The sequence below is a fragment of the Schistocerca cancellata genome, chromosome 11, assembly GCF_023864275.1.
Source record: "Schistocerca cancellata isolate TAMUIC-IGC-003103 chromosome 11, iqSchCanc2.1, whole genome shotgun sequence".
In the NCBI taxonomy this organism is placed as follows: Eukaryota; Metazoa; Arthropoda; class Insecta; order Orthoptera; family Acrididae; genus Schistocerca; species Schistocerca cancellata.
This window is the reverse complement of record NC_064636.1, coordinates 13,499,084-13,519,118: the sequence shown is the minus strand read 5'-3', so window position 1 is coordinate 13,519,118 and position 20,035 is coordinate 13,499,084. Positions and strand designations below refer to the sequence as shown.

General features: G+C 45.5%; 1 protein-coding gene across 1 annotated transcript in view; it reads right to left on the bottom strand.

The window, feature by feature from the left end:
- Positions 1 to 18,172, bottom strand: part of LOC126108823 (5'-AMP-activated protein kinase subunit gamma-2) — a 1,182,277-nt gene extending 1,164,105 nt beyond the window's left edge. The window contains exon 1 of the mRNA XM_049914186.1: positions 17,989 to 18,172. Within this exon, the coding sequence (XP_049770143.1) occupies positions 17,989 to 18,172 (184 nt within the window). The remainder of the gene's footprint in view (positions 1 to 17,988) is intronic.
- Between the last annotated feature and the right edge of the window lie 1,863 nt (positions 18,173 to 20,035).

The window sequence follows — 20,035 nt, the reverse complement described above, 5'->3', positions numbered from 1 at the left end:
CCGGTAACGGTACCCTTTGAATAAAGGAACTGAAAGTAAATTTGTGGCTGGTTGCTGTCCTAACACCATCAACATTTGTCTCTAAGTAACAGCCACGGTCCCAAACCATGTCATCATGGGACAAAATTGCATAGAACGAAATCACTCGACGGTTACACGTAAGTAGCTCGTGTACCTGGCTTTGCTAAGGGTATCATCTGGGAGCAGGCGTTGCACGCTTTTATACAGGCTGTTTCAAAAGGACTATGCAACTTTAAAAATTAAATTGGCAGACGATACAGAGCTGCGTTGAGTTGTTCTGGGGGAAAACATGTCTTCTTACCTTCAACTGAAGATGTTTTATGTGGCTTCCGTTGGTCATCAATTTCTACCAGAACTCCCTACAGAATTGCAAGTGTAATTTGCTCGGTAGCGGAGTAAATTCTTGCTGTAAGTCAGGTAGAGAAGCCGGCACGGGAGGAACAAACACTATGACTAATCCCCATAAAAAATAAGCCGAGTATTGTCAGATCCGGGCCATGCAACTGGTTCATTATGGCCAATCCATTGACCTGTAAAGCGGTCACAGAGAAAATTCCGGACGTCATCCAGGTACTGGGATGGTGCACCATCTTGAATTTCGTTCACGCCCATCCTCCTCCATCTGCGGCACCAAAAATTGTAGTAACGTATCAAGGCACACTGTCCCGTTGACGGTCCTCTCACGGAAGAAAAGGGGCTGTACACTTTGTTTTTGCTCAAAGCACAAAAAACGTTCAGTTTAGTGCTACGACTAGAGCGCGGTAAAAACCTATTTTGTTCCTGAGTTCCTATTTGCATAAAATTTTGTACATACGCGTTTCATGACTATTTACACTTAACAGAGTTAATTCTATAGGACCTAAAAAGCCTATTTCAGGTTTAATATCCTAGAAAGTGCCTATTTCATCATATAAGACAGTGGCTTCAAGTTTTTCCACACTGTACGACAGATGGGAAAAAAAATATTTTCTGCCCAGCGTGCAGCAAGGTGGCTAGTTGATATGCGCTCATGCTTCGTATTTGCCCAACGCTCGGGTCTTTTTTTATTTTTTTTATATCGCTATCCCTGTTAATACCAATAGGTGTTTTATTATTCATATGTAAAAAATAGATCACGGATCTTTAGGTTAAATTGAAGCAAATTCTTTTAGCCAATATATCTGGTGAATCCTCTGAAAGAAACAAGTTCGGCAGTGATTTGCGTCATGCTCTAGTGGCAGCAAACATCCCCTTTCAGAAACTAAAAAACCCTATTTTCGGAGGTTTTCTTGAGAAGTACTGCCATCAGTCTATTCCTGCAGAGTCAACTTTACGTAAGAATTACGTGGATTCAGCTTACAATGCTGCATTGCACAGAATCCGAGAAGATGTTTGAGAATCTTGTATATGGATTTCTGCGGATGAAACTACTGACAGTCTTGGCCGTTACATTGCAAACCTGATTATTGGCAAGCCAGATCCAGATGCTCCATCCAGGACTCATTTGGTATACTCAAATCAGCTTGCAAAAACTAACCAACAAACAATAGCACAGTGTGTGAACAATGGGCTTAAGGTGCTATACCCAAACGGAGTGGATGAGAATAAGGTGCTACTGGCCGTCACTGATGCTGCTGCATATGTGATAGCAGCGTTTCAACTATTGAAAGTATTCTATCCATTAATGCTGCACGTAACTTGTGTAGTGCATGGGATCAACCGCATAGCAGAGCAAGTAAGTCTGCAATTTCCTAAAGTAAATAAAGTAATATCTATGGCGAAGAAAATTTTTGTTAAGGCACCATCAAGAATACAGGCATTCAAAGAACAGCTTCCAGATGTCCCATTGCCACTACAGCCTATTGTCACTCGCTGTGGCACGTGGCTGATAGCAGCAGAATACTACACTCCTGGAAATTGAAATAAGAATACCGTGAATTCATTGTCCCAGGAAGGGGAAACTTTATTGACACATTCCTGGGGTCAGACACATCACATGATCACACTGACAGAACCACAGGCACATAGACACAGGCAACAGAGCGTGCACAATGTCGGCACTAGTACAGTGTATATCCACCTTTCGCAGCAATGCAGGCTGCTATTCTCCCATGGAGACGATCGTAGAGATGCTGGATGTAGTCCTGTGGAACGGCTTGCCATGCCATTTCCACCTGGCGCCTCAGTTGGACCAGCGTTCGTGCTGGACGTGCAGACCGCGTGAGACGACGCTTCATCCAGTCCCAAACATGCTCAATGGGGGACAGATCCGGAGATCTTGCTGGCCAGGGTAGTTGACTTACACCTTCTAGAGCACGTTGGGTGGCACGGGATACACGCGGACGTGCATTGTCCTGTTGGAACAGCAAGTTCCCTTGCCGGTCTAGGAATGGTAGAACGATGGGTTCGATGACGGTTTGGATGTACCGTGCACTATTCAGTGTCCCCTCGACGATCACCAGTGGTGTACGGCCAGTGTAGGAGATCGGTCCCCACACCATGATGCCGGGTGTTGGCCCTGTGTGCCTCGGTCGTATGCAGTCCTGATTGTGGCGCTCACCTGCACGGCGCCAAACACGCATACGACCATCATTGGCACCAAGGCAGAAGCGACTCTCATCGCTGAAGACGACACGTCTCCATTCGTCCCTCCATTCACGCCTGTCGCGACACCACTGGAGGCGGGCTGCACGATGTTGGGGCGTGAGCGGAAGACGGCCTAACGGTGTGTGGGACCGTAGCCCAGCTTCATGGAGACGGTTGCGAATGGTCCTCGCCGATACCCCAGGAGCAACAGTGTCCCTAATTTGCTGGGAAGTGGCGGTGTGGTCCCCTACGGCACTGCGTAGGATCCTACGGTCTTGGTGTGCATCCGAGCGTCGCTGCGGTCCGGTCCCAGGTCGACGGGCACGTGCACCTTCCGCCGACCACTGGCGACAACATCGATGTACTGTGGAGACCTCACGCCCCACGTGTTGAGCAATTCGGCGGTACATCCACCCGGCCTCCCGCATGCCCACTATACGCCCTCGCTCAAAGTCCGTCAACTGCACATACGGTTCACGTCCACGCTGTCGCGGCATGCTACCAGTGTTAAAGACTGCGATGGAGCTCCGTATGCCACGGCAAACTGGCTGACACTGACGGCGGCGGTGCACAAATGCCGCGCAGCTAGCGCCATTCGATGGCCAACACCGCGGTTCCTGGTGTGTCCGCTGTGCCGTGCGTGTGATCATTGCTTGTACAGCCCTCTCGCAGTGTCCGGAGCAAGTATGGTGGGTCTGACACACCGGTGTCAATGTGTTCTTTTTTCCATTTCCAGGAGTGTATATAGTACGCATCTCTCAGCTGTCCAGAAGGTGGTTGAAACTATACCGGACGATGCTGCATCCGTAACTGCAGCAATGGCGTTACTCAAAGATTCTTCTTTAAAACGGGACTTGTCTTACACTAGGGCCCACTACACATTTATGGCAAGAATAATTTCACACTTGGAAGACTCAGGGAGGCCTATCTACGACAATATTTCTTAGCTTGAAGAAATCAAAATGAAAATTAATGAAGCGGCAAGTGTAGGGGAAAAAGTGCGGTCAAAAATGCAAACGGTTTTGCAGAAAAACACTGGCCTGAAGGAGTTGTGTGCAGCTGCAGACATATTTAGTGGAAAATCCAGCACTCTTGACTGCAGCATTCCTGTCCAACATGTGCCGGAAATTAAGTACGCTCCTGTCACATCTGTTGATGTAGAACGTTCTTTTTCAGCGTATAAATTGATTCTGACTGACTAGCGCCACAGTTTGTCACTAGGAAACCTAGAAAAGGTTTTGCTTATTTATTGTGAAGCCAACTATGGTCTTTTTTACGTAGATCTTTATCTTGCAGGAACTCAAAAATATTTGGAGTTATGTTCAAGATTAAGGTCGTAGATTGCTGTGCTCTGTAACTGTGTAAATATCCATTCTCCTTGTTTTAATGACTAATAAGATGTTCATACTGCCAACACTGTGTAGTTTAATTTATTTTTATTTTCTCTGCATCATTTTTATTAGAGCCTATTTTAGGTTTTATGTAACCTAAATGAACTACTGAAGGAGCCTATTTTAGGAGCCTAAAACACACTTTTTTACGACCAAAAAATGCGTGGTCTAGCTATGACGAACATGTTGCCATGTTTGATGTGGATTTCCACTGCCCCAAATCCTACGGTCGTGTGTGTTAATCTTTTCATTTTTGTATTTTTTTGTATTTTTTAGTTTATTAACAAACAGTAGCAACCTTCCCCTATTAACAGTTTTTCCCCAGACCAATTTGTCTCTTTAATTATTAAATGAGCCTGTTACATCAGAACGTCTGAGTTTCCTTTACAGTGACGTAGTGATCAGATTTCTACTACATAAGTCGGATCTACGCCACGACCGGAAAACCACCAGTGTTCGAGAGCTACGGCTGCTCACCACACATCGCTTTTTTCTTTCTCTTAATTTTTTTTTTTTTTTTTACGTGATGTTTAGTCTTATGACGAACGGAGTGTAGTTCCACGTTCCATTTTCATAGCAGCAGTCATTTCACGAGGAATGGCGTAATTTTAGTGCGGTATTTAGAGTGCGGTGTAGCACATTAGCACACTGGCCGCCACTGCCGACGAAATTACCTCACAGAACACGATTCGAGGGTGGAAGTGGGAGGGGCTGACAAGGGTAGGCCGCCAATTGTGAAATTCAGATTCGATTCATACTGTGCATAATAAAAGCTCATGGCCAGAGGTGTAATGTGGCAAAGCACCAAGATGCACTTCTCAGCCGTTGTCGAGAAAATCGACAGTTAAAAGAAACCGTTGCCGTGAGATACTCTCTACGATTTGGAATGTCCTACAGCGTCGTGGCGCAGCGGTAAGCGCTCGGGTTCGTAATCAGAAGGTCACCGGATCAAATCTCGCGCCATGCAGTTTTTTTTATTATTACTTTTTTGTAATTCAAACATTAATGAATTGCTTATGCACATTGGTGAAGGCGAATCGCTCTCCAATTGTACCGCCTCCATTTTTCCGTTTGTTTAACAGGGTGTACCAAAGCTCTCACGTCCACACTGATTTTCGATGATGTTATAAGTTGCGCTAGGGACCGCATCTACATTCTTTCGAAGTTAGCAGGCAACTACTTTGTTATGCGGCGGCTCGTTTCGGCCCATTCAACATCTGTCTTTCAAGTGTAACGAGCGAGTAACGGAGTTAATATTTCATACCTGCCACAGCAAATTTGTGTTCGTAGGGTCTCTATTCCAATTCGAACGTTTGACTTACGCTATACGTATTCGTTTCGGAATATCGTTTCTACGTCTTCCGTTAACTATACGTGGTTAACATTATGAAGACAATTAATAACATTTGTGAAATACAACTTTGTTTGCGGAAAACATAATGATGTTCGAAGTCGCCAGTTTTTCCACGACAAACGACTTTCAACAACTTATTATATGCATAATTGTTGCATCTGATTACCGGGAATTATATATACATATATATATAATCAGTGCGGACGTGAGGGCTTTGGTACACCCTGTTAAACAAACGGAAAAATGGAAGCGGTACAATTGGAGAGCGATCCGCCTTCACTAAGATGCATAGGCAATTCATTAATAGTTATATATATATATATAATTACAAAAAAGTAATAAAAAAAGTTGCATGGCGCGAGATTCGATCCGGCGACCTTCTGATTACGAACCCGAGCGCTTACCGCTGCGCCACGACGCTGTGGGAAATCATTAATCGTAGAGAGTATTTCACGGCAACGGTTTCTTTTAACTGTCGATTTTCTCGACAACGGCTGAGAAGTGCATCTTGGTCCTTTGCCACATTACACCTCTGGCCATGAGCTTTCATTATGCGCAATATGAATCGAATCTGAATTTCACAATTGGCGGCCTGCCCTTGTGAGTGACCGTGCTCCCAGAAGTGTGTCCCCCTCTGCGACACACCGCGATGTGGTTTACAGATGCAGACGGGAGACGCGCCTCGCTGTCTTAACGTACACACGTCGTCGTTGGCGCCAAGCGACTCGGCGAAAATACGACGGAAGGGCACCCAAAATTTTCCGCGCCCGCCTCGCACCCACTATTAGCACGCCGAGCCGGCGCTGCCGGTAACTCTCCCACGGCGGCGTGAGTCAGGCGGCCGCAAGCCGAGGGCCTTGTGCCAAACAAACATGTTTACACGCGGCGCTAACACACTTGTTTCCCAGTAGGCGCGCGAACTCCGCCGACTTCCTAGCCCGTGTTAGCGGAGCTGCCCCCTCCACAATGCTCCGCCAAGGCAGGCAGGCGGCGCTGACAAGGGGAGGCTGCGACGTCTGGAACGCGGATTTACTGCAAACTTCGTACACTCGCAGTACTCCACGAGGACAACTAAATGTGTGAGCAGTAGCGCGTACTTCTCAAGTGTTACTCAGAAAATCGCAAGACAATTTCCGTCGTCAAATATACGAGGGTTGTTTTTCAAGTAAGGGCCGTTGGCGCGTATAATCCCGTAGTTCGCGCGGACGCCGCAACAAGCCGCCGCGCCACTTTCCGGCATCCTTCCTAGAGATGGGTCGAACTCGTTCATTCCCGTGAACTACTTCACTCGTTTCACTCTTTGCCGTGAAGCGTTCAAATGAAGTAGTTCATTCGTGAAGTACGGAAGCCTGGCAAGGTTGCCCAGTTCGCCGCTCAGCCGCGGCTACGCTCGCTTCGCCTCGCTCGTACAATAAAGCTTCGTAATACTTCATAATTTTACCAACAGATGGCCGAACTATGCAGTAACGTGAACGCAACGTTTTACGGTCTTACAACGTCTGAGCTAACTTAAGTAGAGTATGGTCGAAGGGGACAAAGGAAAGATAAACAGAGAAGTCTGTCACATGTAAAGAAGCTATTAAATTTAATCTTGCTCGACATTTTCTCATGAAGCGCCCAAAAAAGTCTTTATTTGCCAAGTGGAACATTATTTGTTGTATTCATGGACTGAAAACTAGGGCTACCAACGAAATGCAGTCCAATTTCATGTTCCTTTTAAAATTTAATCTAAAATAGAATGTGTATGTTTACCACTATCTACGTTAAGTAATTATTCAGAAGTTTTCCTGTAGATTTTATTTTTGTTGAGAATAATAACCCTCCAGATTCAAAACAGTTTAAACTGTCACCTGTAGTCATTGGTACGATTTCAGGTAAAATCCCTCTTTCAGTGTTATTAACAAACCTTTTTTTTATGTTGGCTGTGCGTGCTCACACAGCCAGCCTCTTCGTTTGTATCTGTAATATTCATTGGTCCACAAGCGCTGCCAACTGTAGGCTACCGGTAGACGCCAAGTTTAACTGCACAAATAGTCACGGGTAATGATGTCAGCACTGCAGGAAGCAGCTGACGCTGCCTTCCCCTCGCTCCTCACCGCCACATCCCCTCGCATACCTTTCGTTTCCCACAAACGCCGCGCGATTCGTCGGCAGGCAGCAGAGGGGGGACTGAAGTGAAGGGAGGATGAGTGACGTAGCGCCGATGTAATGGGATGAGGGAGAGGGGAAGAGAGTGAGTGAACTAGAAAGAAGGATGGAGTGTGTTATCTGTGAAGAGTTTGAAGTACCAGTTCATTGAAATTGAGTGGTTAGTTCACACTTCACTGGAGTGAAGCGTTCATTTGAACGACTCATTCACGAGCTCCCCATCACTAATCCTTCCCGTTCACACTGATGCGAGTTGCAGCTCCGTAGCTGACGTGTACGCATCGCTGTGCTACTTTATAATGTTTACACGATTATTGAATCGCTCGCCGCGTGTTAGATACGGTCAGTGATACGGTTTTTTGACCGCGAGAAGCCTATCAGCTGCAGAAATTCATCGTCAGTTAACAGGAAGTTTATGGCTCGAATGCAATGAGTGAAGGTAAAGTGCGTCAGTGGGTTAGAGTGTTTAAAAATGGCCGTCAAAACGTCCGTGACGAAGAACGTTCAGGCCAGCCCTCTGTGATCACTGACGATTTGGTGGCTGCAGTCGAAACAAAGATTCGTGAGGACAGAACATTCACAATTTCCATTCTTTCTTTGGAATTTTCACAAGTTTCGAGATCGGTTTTGTACAAAATTGTGTCTGAAAACCTAAACTTTAAGAAACTGTGTTCTCGGTGGGTACCCAGACTCCTCACAGAGGACCACAAAGGGAAGAGATTTGCCACTTCATTTCACTTTTTGATTCGTTACGAGGAAGAAGGGGACGACATGCTGAGTCAAATTGTCACTGGAGGTGAAACATGGGTATCCCATATCACTCCCGAAAGCGAGCGACAATCGATGGAATGGCGACACACAACCTCACCCGTCAAGGTCAAAGCCAAACAGACGCTGTCAAAGCGCAAGATTACGGTAACTGTGTTCTGGGACCGGCGCGGTGGTTTGCTAGTGCCACGAGGAACGACAATCAGCTCGAATGCCTACTGTGCAACTCTAAAGAAGCCCCGCAGAGCAATTCAAAACAAAAGGCGCGGCATGCTGACAAAAGGAGTTTTGCTCCTCACACCCCTCAAAAGACACTGGATTTGATCGATTCTTTTGGCTCGGAAGTTTTGGACCGTGCACCATACAGCCCCGACCTTGCTCCTAGCGATTTTCACCTTTTCCGGTACCTGAAACACCATCTTGGCGGGCAGCGCTTCAATGACGACGATGAAGTGAAAGCGGCCGTGAACTTGGCTGTCGGAGCAGGTGGCCGAATTCTTTGATGAGGGAATTAAAAACTTAGTGGTACGGTATGATTTGGTTGGGTTGGTTTGGGGGGGATTAAAGGGACCAGACTGCGACGGTCGTCGGTCCCTGTACGGTATGACAAGTGCTTAAATGAACAAGGCAACTATGCAGAAAAATAGGTAAAAGTGTGTAGAATCAGAAAATAAGTGTTTTTACAAGAGTATTTGTACCTCTTTTAAAAAATAAAAACGGCCCTTACTTAAAAAACAACCCTCGTATACACCTGTGAGTGGCCATTTTCACTATGAAGAGCCGGCGGCCGAGTGGTGAGCCAGCAGGGTGGCTCATTGTGTTCCGTAACAGAAGAACGGAGTTAATCGGTCAACAGCGAAGGGTGTCTTACGACGTCCGACCCGAGCAGACGCGACGAAAAGAAGCGAACAAAATCTGACTTAAAGTGATTAGCGCTCAAAGCCCGTAATCGCTGGGTCGCTGGATCGAGTCCTGTGTTTTTTTATTCTAACAGTCATTTTCTTTACTATTTATATTACAGTTGATGTAATGGGAAAAATACGTGTAATCGGATGAACTTTTATTAAATTTACAATCGTATTTGGCAGTCTACAAGTTTTTATTATCACAAAATACAATATTCGTGACTACCGAGTAGTAAACGTCCAAACGCGTGAAGTGATGCTGAAAATTTATGCTTGTCCGTGGTTTGAGAAATCCCTCATACCTCGAAGGAGCCCGAGACGACTTGTTTCGAAAGTCGTCTTTGCCGGTCAGAACTTGGAGGTAACATGTACAATTAATCGTCGCTTTCGAGATAACGATTAAAAGTTGCGGGGTGGTATTTTTCGTAAAACCATTAAAAAGTTAAACGGCACCAGCTGCATTGAATACATGCCGTGTTTCCACATACGCAGGATCTTTCGAGGTTTTCCGTGGAAAAAACAAACGCCGTTAACGTTTTCAAAAACCTCTCTTTCAGCCGATAATTTGGAAGCAAACCATGCATAGCGCAGCATTTCCTTAAATATCGGCGCTGATCATTGGTCATGCAGTATAGAGTGTGTTTTACTATCGTCTTCACGAGAAACAATTTCTCGTTCTCTTTCGATTAAATACGAACAATTCTGAAGACACAGATAAGCATACATTTTCAGTATCACTTTATGCGTTTGGTCGTTTACTAGTCGGTAGTTACGAATATTATATTATTTGTGATAATAAAAATTTGTAGACTGCCAGTAACTTTGTAAGTTTAATAAAACTTACTTCTATTACACGTACTTTTCCCATTACATCAATTGCAATATAAATAGTAAAGACCTACAAAGGAAATCTACCAAATGTGCCTTTACCTCCCGAACAAGTGGTAACTCGCTGGGGTACGTGGCTCGAAGCTGTGTCGTTTTGCAGTTAACATTTCGAGACCATTAGAGAGGTAGTGAGCGACTTCGATAGTGCAGAGTTATTGGCAGTCTGCCAGTACAAAGAAGCTTTTAATGATTCCGGTATTACGAAGGACATTGCTCCGATTAGCACTCGTTTTCCCTATATATCTGCAAGTTTTAAAAGGCCTGAAACTCAAGGTTTGGCGCTGAGTAACTTTTTGCCGGGTACAATCGGTGGGTACATAGAGACAGTGCATTATGGCACAGGGAAGACGCCTACCAGCCTCTACATCTACATCTACATCCACATCTACATGATTACTCTGCAGTTCACATTTAAGTGCTTGGCAGAGGGTTCATCGAACCACAATCATACTATCTCCCTACCATTCCACACCCGAACAGCGCGTGGGAAAAACGAACACCTAAACCTTTCTGTTCGAGCTCTGATTTCTCTTATTTTATTTTGATGATCGTTCCTACCTATGTAGGCTGGGCTCAACAAACTATTTTCGCATTCGGAAGAGAAAGTTGGTGACTGAAATTTCGTAAATAGATCTCGCCCCCGACGAAAAACGTCTTTGCTTTAATGACTTCCAGCCCAACTCGCGTATCATATCTGCCACACCCTCTCCCCTATTACGTGATAATACAAAACGAGCTGCCCTTATTTTGCACCCTTTCGATGTCCTCCGTCAATCCCACCTGGTAAGGATCCCACACCGCGCAGCAATATTCTAACAGAGGACGAACCAGTGTAGTGTAAGCTGTCTCTTTAGTGGACTTGTTGCATCTTCCAAGTGTCCTGCCAATGAAACGCAACCTTTGGCTAGCCTTCCCCACAATATTATCTATGTGGTCTTTCCAACTGAAGTTGTTCGTAATTTTACCACCCAGGTACTTAGTTGAATTGACAGCCTCGAGAATTGTACTATTTATCGAGTAATCGAATTCCAACGGATTTCTTTTGGAACTCGTGTGGATCACCTCACACTTTTCGTTATTTAGCGTCAACTGCCACCTGCCACACCATACGGCAATCTTTTCTAAATCGCTTTGCAACTGATACTGGTCTTCGGATGACCTTACTAGACGGTCAATTACAGCATCATCTGCGAGCAACCTAAGAGAACTGCTCAGATTGTCACCCAGGTCATTTATATAGATCAGGAACAGCAGAGGTCCCAGGACGCTTCCCTGGGGAACACCTGATATCACTTTAGTTTTACTCGACGATTTGCCGTCTATTACTACGAACTGCGACCTTCCTGACAGGAAATCACGAATCCAGTCGCACAACTGAGACGATACCCCATAGGCCCGCAGCTTGATTAGAAGTCGCTTGTGAGGAACGGTGTCAAAAGCTTTCCGGAAATCTAGAAATACGGAATCAACTTGAGATACCCTGTCGATAGCGGCCATTCCTTCGTGCGAATAAAGAAATAGCTGCGTTGCACAAGAACGATGTTTCCTGAAACCATGCTGATTACGTATCAATAGATCGTTCCCCTCGAGGTGATTCATAATGTTTGAATACAGTATATGCCCCTAAATCCTACTGCAAACCGACGTCAATGATATAGGTCTGTAGTTCGATGGATTACTCCTACTACCCTTCTTAAACACTGGTGCAACCTGCGCAATTTTCCAATCTGTAGGTACAGATCTATCGGTGAGCGAGCGTTTGTATATGATTGCTAAGTAGGGAGCTATTGTATCAGCGTAACCTGAAAGGAACCTAACTGGTATACAATCTGGACCTGAAGACTTGCCCGTGTCAAGCGATTTGAGTTGCTTCGCAGCCCCTAAGGTATCTACTTCTAAGAAACTCGTGCTAGCAGCTGTTCCTGTTTCAAATTCTGGAATATCCCATTCGTCTTCCCTGGTGAAGGAATTTCGGAAAACTGCGTTCAACAACTCCGCTTTAGCGGCACAGTCGTCGGTAACAGTACCATCGGCACTGCGCAGCGAAGGTATTGACTGCGTCTTGCCGCTTGTGTACTTTACATACGACCAGAATTTCTTCGGTAGTGGAGGGCCACGGGAGGAATGGAAGCAGGACAGATGTGGGCCGATGGCTTAACGTGAGGCGATCTCTTGTTTGTCGGAAGTGGAGAAAGTACAGAGAGACCGAAACTGTTCCCCAAAGACCAGGGAAGGGCCGACCCCGTGTGGCATCAGAGAGAGAGAGAGAGAGAGAGAGAGAGAGAGAAAAGAGAGAGAGAGAGAGAGAACCATTATTTAGCTGTAAGCGCACCGCCTTAGTACTGCACTGCAACTGGCATCTGACCTCGCACCATCCACCAGACGTGTTGTATCGAGGCAAACCGTCTACAGAAGGCTTCGGCAGAGTGGCCTTTATTGTTGGACACCTGCTGTCTGTGTACCTCCGACGCGTCTTCACAGAAGGGAACGTCTATTGCAGAGCCGTCAACACGCCACTTGCACGGTCGAACAGTGGGCCAATGTTCTGCCCACAGATGAGTCCCGATTTGATCCTGAGAGTCATTCTCGACGGATTGGCGTCTGCAACACGCTTTCGGAACCGAACCACCGCGGAAAGAGACCGATATCGAGAATGATCCTAATGGAGTGGGCAGGGATTATGCTGACCACTTGAACACCTCTTCATGAAATTGTACGGATGAATCTGCAAGGTTAAACTGCAGTCAGGTGTCGTGACGAGATCTTGGGATCTCGTACGCGGCTGTTGCGACGTGTGCTGTGGGCTCAGACTTCATATTGGTGGACAATGATGCTCGACTCATGGAGTACGGGTGGTTTTTTTTTGGGCGGGGGGGGGGCGGAGATATTGTACGCATGGCGTGGCTTGCTCGCTTCCCCTATTTGAACCCACGGAGCATGTCTCGGACGCACTAAGAACATGTCTCGGACGCACTAAGAACATGTCTCGGACGCACTAAGAACATGTCTCGGACGCACTAAGAACATGTCTCGGACGCACTAAGAACATGTCTCGGACGCACTAAGAACATGTCTCGGACGCACTAAGAACATGTCTCGGACGCACTAAGAACATGTCTCGGACGCACTAAGAACATGTCTCGGACGCACTAAGAACATGTCTCGGACGCACTAAGAACATGTCTCGGACGCACTAAGAACATGTCTCGGACGCACTAAGAACATGTCTCGGACGCACTAAGAACATGTCTCGGACGCACTAAGAACATGTCTCGGACGCACTAAGAACATGTCTCGGACGCACTAAGAACATGTCTCGGACGCACTAAGAACATGTCTCGGACGCACTAAGAACATGTCTCGGACGCACTAAGAACATGTCTCGGACGCACTAAGAACATGTCTCGGACGCACTAAGAACATGTCTCGGACGCACTAAGAACATGTCTCGGACGCACTAAGAACATGTCTCGGACGCACTAAGAACATGTCTCGGACGCACTAAGAACATGTCTCGGACGCACTAAGAACATGTCTCGGACGCACTAAGAACATGTCTCGGACGCACTAAGAACATGTCTCGGACGCACTAAGAACATGTCTCGGACGCACTAAGAACATGTCTCGGACGCACTAAGAACATGTCTCGGACGCACTAAGAACATGTCTCGGACGCACTAAGAACATGTCTCGGACGCACTAAGAACATGTCTCGGACGCACTAAGAACATGTCTCGGACGCACTAAGAACATAATGTTAGCTCTGACCACTCACTATCCTAGACTTGCGAGCAGCTCTGCAGGAAAAATGGGCGTTATTGCCTCAACATGAGGTTGATGACATCATTCGCAGCATGTGCTGTCGTTGCCAGGCCTGTATTAGTAACAGAGGCTGTAACACCTCACAATGAGCACATTAACTAGTTGTCAGAATGCGCGCGCGCGCGCGCGCGCAAATCCGTTGGAAAAAACGACGAAGCCGGCCGCGCAACTTCTACGGTCCCAGGTTCGAATCCTGCCTCTGGTATGGTTGTGTTTTGATGTCCTCAGGTTAGTTAGGTTTCAAGTAGTTCGAACTTCTACGGGTCTGATGACCTCAGATGTTGTCCCATACTGCTCAGAGCTGTTTGAAAAACGAACATATTTGTCTACCGTTATCCATGTTTCAAATGTTGTCGTCTTCTTCTTCTTCTTCTTCTTCTTCTTCTTCTTCTTCAGTCCTGAGACTGGCTTGATGCAGCTCTCCATGCTACTCTATCCTGTGCAAGCTTCTTCATCTCCCAGTACCTACTGCAACCTACATCCTTCTGAATCTGCTTAGTGTATTCATCTCTTGGTCTCTCCCTACGATTTTTATCCTCCACGCTCCCCTCCAATACTAAATTAGTGATCCCTTGATGCCTCAGAACATGTCCTACCAACCGATCCCTTCTTCTGGTCAAGTTCTGCCACAAACTTCTCCCCAATCCTATTCAATACTTCCTCATTAGTTATGTGATCTACCCATCTAATCTTCAGCATTCTTCTGTAGCACCACATTCCGAAAGCTTCTATTCTCTTCTTGTCCAAACTATTTACCGTCCATGTTTCACTTCCATACATGGCTACACTCCATACAAATACTTTCAGAAATGACTTCCTGACACTTAAATCTATACTCTATGTTAACAAATTTCTCTTCTTCAAAAACGCCTTCTTTGCCATTGCCAGTCTACATTTTATATCCTCTCTACTTCGACCATCATCAGTTATTTTGCTCCCTAAATAGCAAAACTCCTTTACTACTTTAAGTGTCTCATTTCCTAATCTAATTCCCTCAGCATCACCCGACTTAATGCGACTACATTCGATTATCCTCGTTTTGCTTTCGTTGATGTTCATCTTACATCCTCCTTTCAAGACACTGTCCATTCCGTTCAACTGCTCTTCCCGGTCCTTTGCTCTCTCTCTCTGACAGAATTACAATGTCATCGGCCACTCAAAGTTTTTATTTCTTCTTCATGGATTTTAATACCTACTCCGAATTGTTCTTTTGTTTCCTTTACTGCTTGGTCAATATACAGATTGAATAACATCGGGGAGACGCTACAACCCTGTCTTACTCCCTTCCCAACAACTGCTTCCCTCTCATGCCCCTCCACTCTTATAACTGCTATCTGCTTTCTGTACAAATTGTAAATAGCCTTTCGCTCCCTGTATTTTACCCCTGCCACCTTTAGAATTTGAAAGAGAGTATTCCAGTCAACATTGTCAAAAGCTTTCTCTAAGTCTACAAATGCTAGAAACGTAGGTTTGCCTTTCCTTAATCTTTCTTCTAAAATAAGTCGTAAGGTCAGTATTGCCTCACGTGTTCCAGTATTTCTACGGAATACAAACTGATCTTCCCCGAGGTTGGCTTCTACTAGTTTTTCCATTCGTCTGTAAAGAATTCGTGTTAGTATTTTGCAGCTGTGGCTTATTAAACTGATTGTTCGGTAATTTTCACATCTGTCGACACCTGCTTTCTTTGGGATTGGAATTATTATATTCTTCTTGAAGTCTGAGGGTATTTCGCCTGTTTCATACATCTTGCTCACCAGATGGTAGAGTTTTGTCAGGACTGGCTCTCCCAAGGCCGTCAGTAGTTCCAATGGGATGTTGTCTACTCCGGGGGCCTTGTTTCGACTCAGGTCTTTCAGTGCTCTGTCAAACTCTTCACGCAGTATCGTATCTCCCATTTCATCTTCATCTACATCCTCTTCCATTTCCACAATATTGTCCTCAAGTACATCGCCCTTGTATAGACCCTCTATATACTCCTTCCACCTTTCTTCTTTCCCTTCTTTGCTTAGAACTGGATTTCCGTCTGAGCTCTTGATGTTCATACAAGTGGTTCTCTTATCTCCAAAGGTCTCTTTAATGTTCCTGTAGGCAGTATCTATCTTACCCCTAGTGAGATAAGCCTCTACATTCTTACATTTGTCCTCTAGCCATCCCTGCTTAGCCATTTTGCACTTCTTGTCGATCTCATTTTTGAGACGTTTGTATTCCTTTTTGCCTGCTTCATTAACTGCATTTTTATATTTTCTCCTTTCATCAATTAAATTCAATATTTCTTCTGTTACTCAAGGATTTCTAAGAGCCCTGGTCTGTTTACCTACTTGATCCTCTCCTGCCTTCACTACTTCATCCCTCAAAGCTACCCATTCTTCTTCTACTGTATTTCTTTCCCCCATTCCTGTCAATTGTTCCCTTATGCTCTCCCTAAAACTCTGTACAACCTCTGGTTCTTTCAGTTTATCCAGGTCTCATCTCCTTAAATTCCCACCTTTTTGCAGTTTCTTCAGTTTTAATCTACAGGTCATAAGCAATAGATTGTGGTTAGAGTCCACATCTGCCCCTGGAAATGTCTTACAATTTAAAACCTGGTTCCTAAATCTCTGTCTTACCATTATATAATCTATCTGATACCTTTTAGTATCCCCAGGGTTCTTCCATGTATACAACCTTCTATCATGATTCTTAAACCACGTGTTAGCTATGATTAAGTTGCCGTCTGTGCAAAATTCTACCAGGCGGCTTCCTCTTTCATTTCTTAGCCCCAATCCATATTCACCTACTACGTTTCCTTCTCTCCCTTTTCCTGCACTCGAATTCCAGTACCCATGACTATTAAGTTTTCGTCTCCCTTCACTATCTGAATTATTTCTTTTATATCATCATACATTTCTTCAATTTCTTCGTCATCTGCAGAGCTAGTTGGCATATAAATTTGTACTACTGTAGTAGGCGTGGGCTTCGTGCCTATCTTGGCCACAATAATGCGTTCACTATGCTGTTTGTAGCAGCTTACCAGCATTCCTATTTTCCTATTCATTATTAAACCTACTCCTGCATTACCCCTATTTGACTTTGTGTTTATAACCCTGTAGTCACCTGACCAGAAGTGTCGTTCCTCCTGCCACCGAACCTCACTAATTCCCACTATATCTAACTTTAACCTATCCATTTCCCTTTTTAAATTTTCTAACCTACCTGCCCGATTAAGGGATCTGACATTCCACGCTCCGATCCGTAGGACGCCAGTTTTCTTTCTTCTGATAACGACATCCTCTTGAGTAGTTCCCGCCCGGAGATCAGAATGGGGGACTATTTTACCTCCGGAATATTTTACCCAAGAGGACGCCATCATCATTTAATCATACAGTAAAGCTGCATGCCCTCGGGAAAAATTACGGCCGTAGTTTCCCCTTGCTTTCAGCCGTTCGCAGTACCAGCACAGCAAGGCTGTTTTGGTTAGTATTACAAGGCCAGATCAGTCAATCATCCGGACTGTTGCCCTTGCAACTACTGAAAAGGCTGCTGCCCCTCTTCAGGAACCACACGCTTGTCTGGCCTCTCAACAGATACCCCTCCGTTGTGGTTGTACCTACGGTACGGCTACCTGTATCGCTGAGGCACGCAAGGTCCATGGTTCATGGGGGGTTTCAAATGATAATGTTCTGTCTTATTTACTTTTTTCTACTTTACTATTCCGTGTCTATACTATTTTGTTGCAAAATAAACGCAGCCTTGCAGAATTTCCATTCGTTAGTTTAATTTTAGACACCAGACTATTTTGAACGGGCGAGTAACACTGTTGTAGACTAATAAATAATATTCTTTCCGTTACTGTTTTATACACGCGTCGTATCATGGAAATTCTGTAGCCTGTCTACATATCGTTACCAACGTACAACAGCGGCTGTGCTGTTAGGTTTTGCTGGTATTCTGTTTGCACTGCGCCGCCCATGATACGAGACGGACTGTGCCAAGATTACCCACTATAGATTTTTAAATAGCTGCGTATTAAGGCAGCAGTCAAAACAGCGTATGGAGAACTCCACTCAAAGTCTAAGCGTGTTTTCCTGCTTCCCTCTCCACTCCGTCTTAACAGCTGCGAGCGGCCACAACCGGTTACGCAGCTCACAACTCTCCTGCGTGGCCCGTCGCCAGTCACGTGCCATTTTCTTTTTTTCTCCTCGCCTCTTCTTCCCTCCCCCACCCCACCACCCTCGTTCCCGTGACACACCCACGCTCGCGTTGTTGTTCACCGACCGCTGGAACGCCTGTGATGTGGTGACCAGCGCGCGCGGTGTCTGAGGTGACGTCATCAGCCGATGTAGTCCGAGCGCTGCCGACAATGCACGAAGCGCGCGGAAACAGCTGCGGCGCGAGAGCGAAACAAAAGCAACTCGGGCGCTGGGACAACTGAACCGAGATCCGCTCCGCTGATAGTGCAGCTTCTGTTGCAGAGTATCGCTTCGCTAAAACAATACACACATCGTCTCTCTCTCTCTCTCTCTCTCTCTCTCTCTCTCTCTCTCTCTCTCTCTCTCTCACCCCCCCCCCCCTCTCTCTCAACATCCCCCCCCCCCACCCCCCCACCCCCCCCCGTGTACTGAACTGTACAAGTCACCTTATGAAGAACGGCGGAGAGAACTTTCTGTTCGTTTCTCTTGCAGAGTCACCATCTAAACATAAAAGTACCGTACTTTTTCGAGGAAGTAAATTCTGTCGCCAGTCTAGCAGTATACGCCTGCTACACCGGAGACGCAGCTGGGCTAGCATTAAATCTCTGCAATCGGATGTACTTTCATTCGCCGACTTCCGTAAGTCCGAGATATATATATCTACTGAAGATGCGCTTCAGTTGTCCTCTCATATACGGTGATTACCGACAAACAGAAAAAGTTTCCATGTGTAATGGAGTAGTAGGGAGGGGAAATCCGATGAGTTAAGACAGATACCGGTATTTTAGCTCTGAATAACCCGTATTTGTCGTTATTTCTTTGCTGTCAGTTACAGGTGGTTGTTTTTTACTAATAACTCGTTAAAAACCGAAATATCAATTAGTCATAGCAGCACTGCTTAAAATTTGTTATTGAATAAATTTTTTTAAGAAACGAGTAATTTTTATGGGCAAAATTTACATTTCTTTGAAAACCAGCGTTATACAAACCGAGGAAAGCCGTTACCATACGGCGTGATCTATTAGATGATACACATGTACATGCGGTGTGTAGGACTTGCCCATCTGGTCTATACGGCAGTTCCTGTCGTCAAACATTAGCATTATTCCAGAATAGCACCGTCCCTGGTCTGGAAATAATTTTACGAAGTGCTGTATCGTTCAATTCCAGTGCTGCTTTGAGAAATTAAAAATGAGATGAACCACATGAAACTTGCGTTATAATATACGGAAAAAACTTGGAAGTTAACGTTTAATTCAAAGTTTGCAAAGAAAGAAGAAAAAACTGGTCTGCTCCGTGCATCTACCTAGTACGCCTGTATCTGCTGGTAGTCCTTGAAAAAGGGGATATTATGAGGGCTGTTTGGTAAAGAATGATCATAATTTTTATGGTCATTATTTCTCACGGTAAAATGTAGTCGTATGAGATTCTGTTAGTTTAATGTGCAACAAACTTTTGTTTATGTTGAAGATCCTCTGCACGTCTCCATTTCGCTGCAATTATCAACCGTCGCCATTTCTCTGCGTACCACAGAAAGATCCGCGAACGCGAAGATATATGCTGAAGAGCCGAAGAGATTCGCACACCTGCCCAATGTCGTGTAGGGCCCCGCACGCGGAAGTGCCACAACACGACCTGGCATGGACTAGACTGATGGCTGAAGTAGTGGCTGCAGGGAACCGACACCCCTCAGAGCAGGGTTGTCCATAAATCTGTGGGAGGAGGAGGGGATGGACGTCTCTTCTGAGCAGCAGGTTGCAAGGCATTCCAGATATGCTCAGTCATGTTTATCTCTGGGGACTTGGGCGGCCAGCGGAAGTGTTTCAACACAGGAAAGTGTTCCTGGAGCCACGCTGTAGCAATTCTGGACGTGTGGGGTGTCGCATTGTCTTGCTGGAATTCCCCAATTCCGTCGAAACGCACAATGGACACAAATGGATGCAGGTGATCAGACAGGATGCTTACGTACGTGTCACCTGTCCGAGTTGTATCTAGACGTATCAG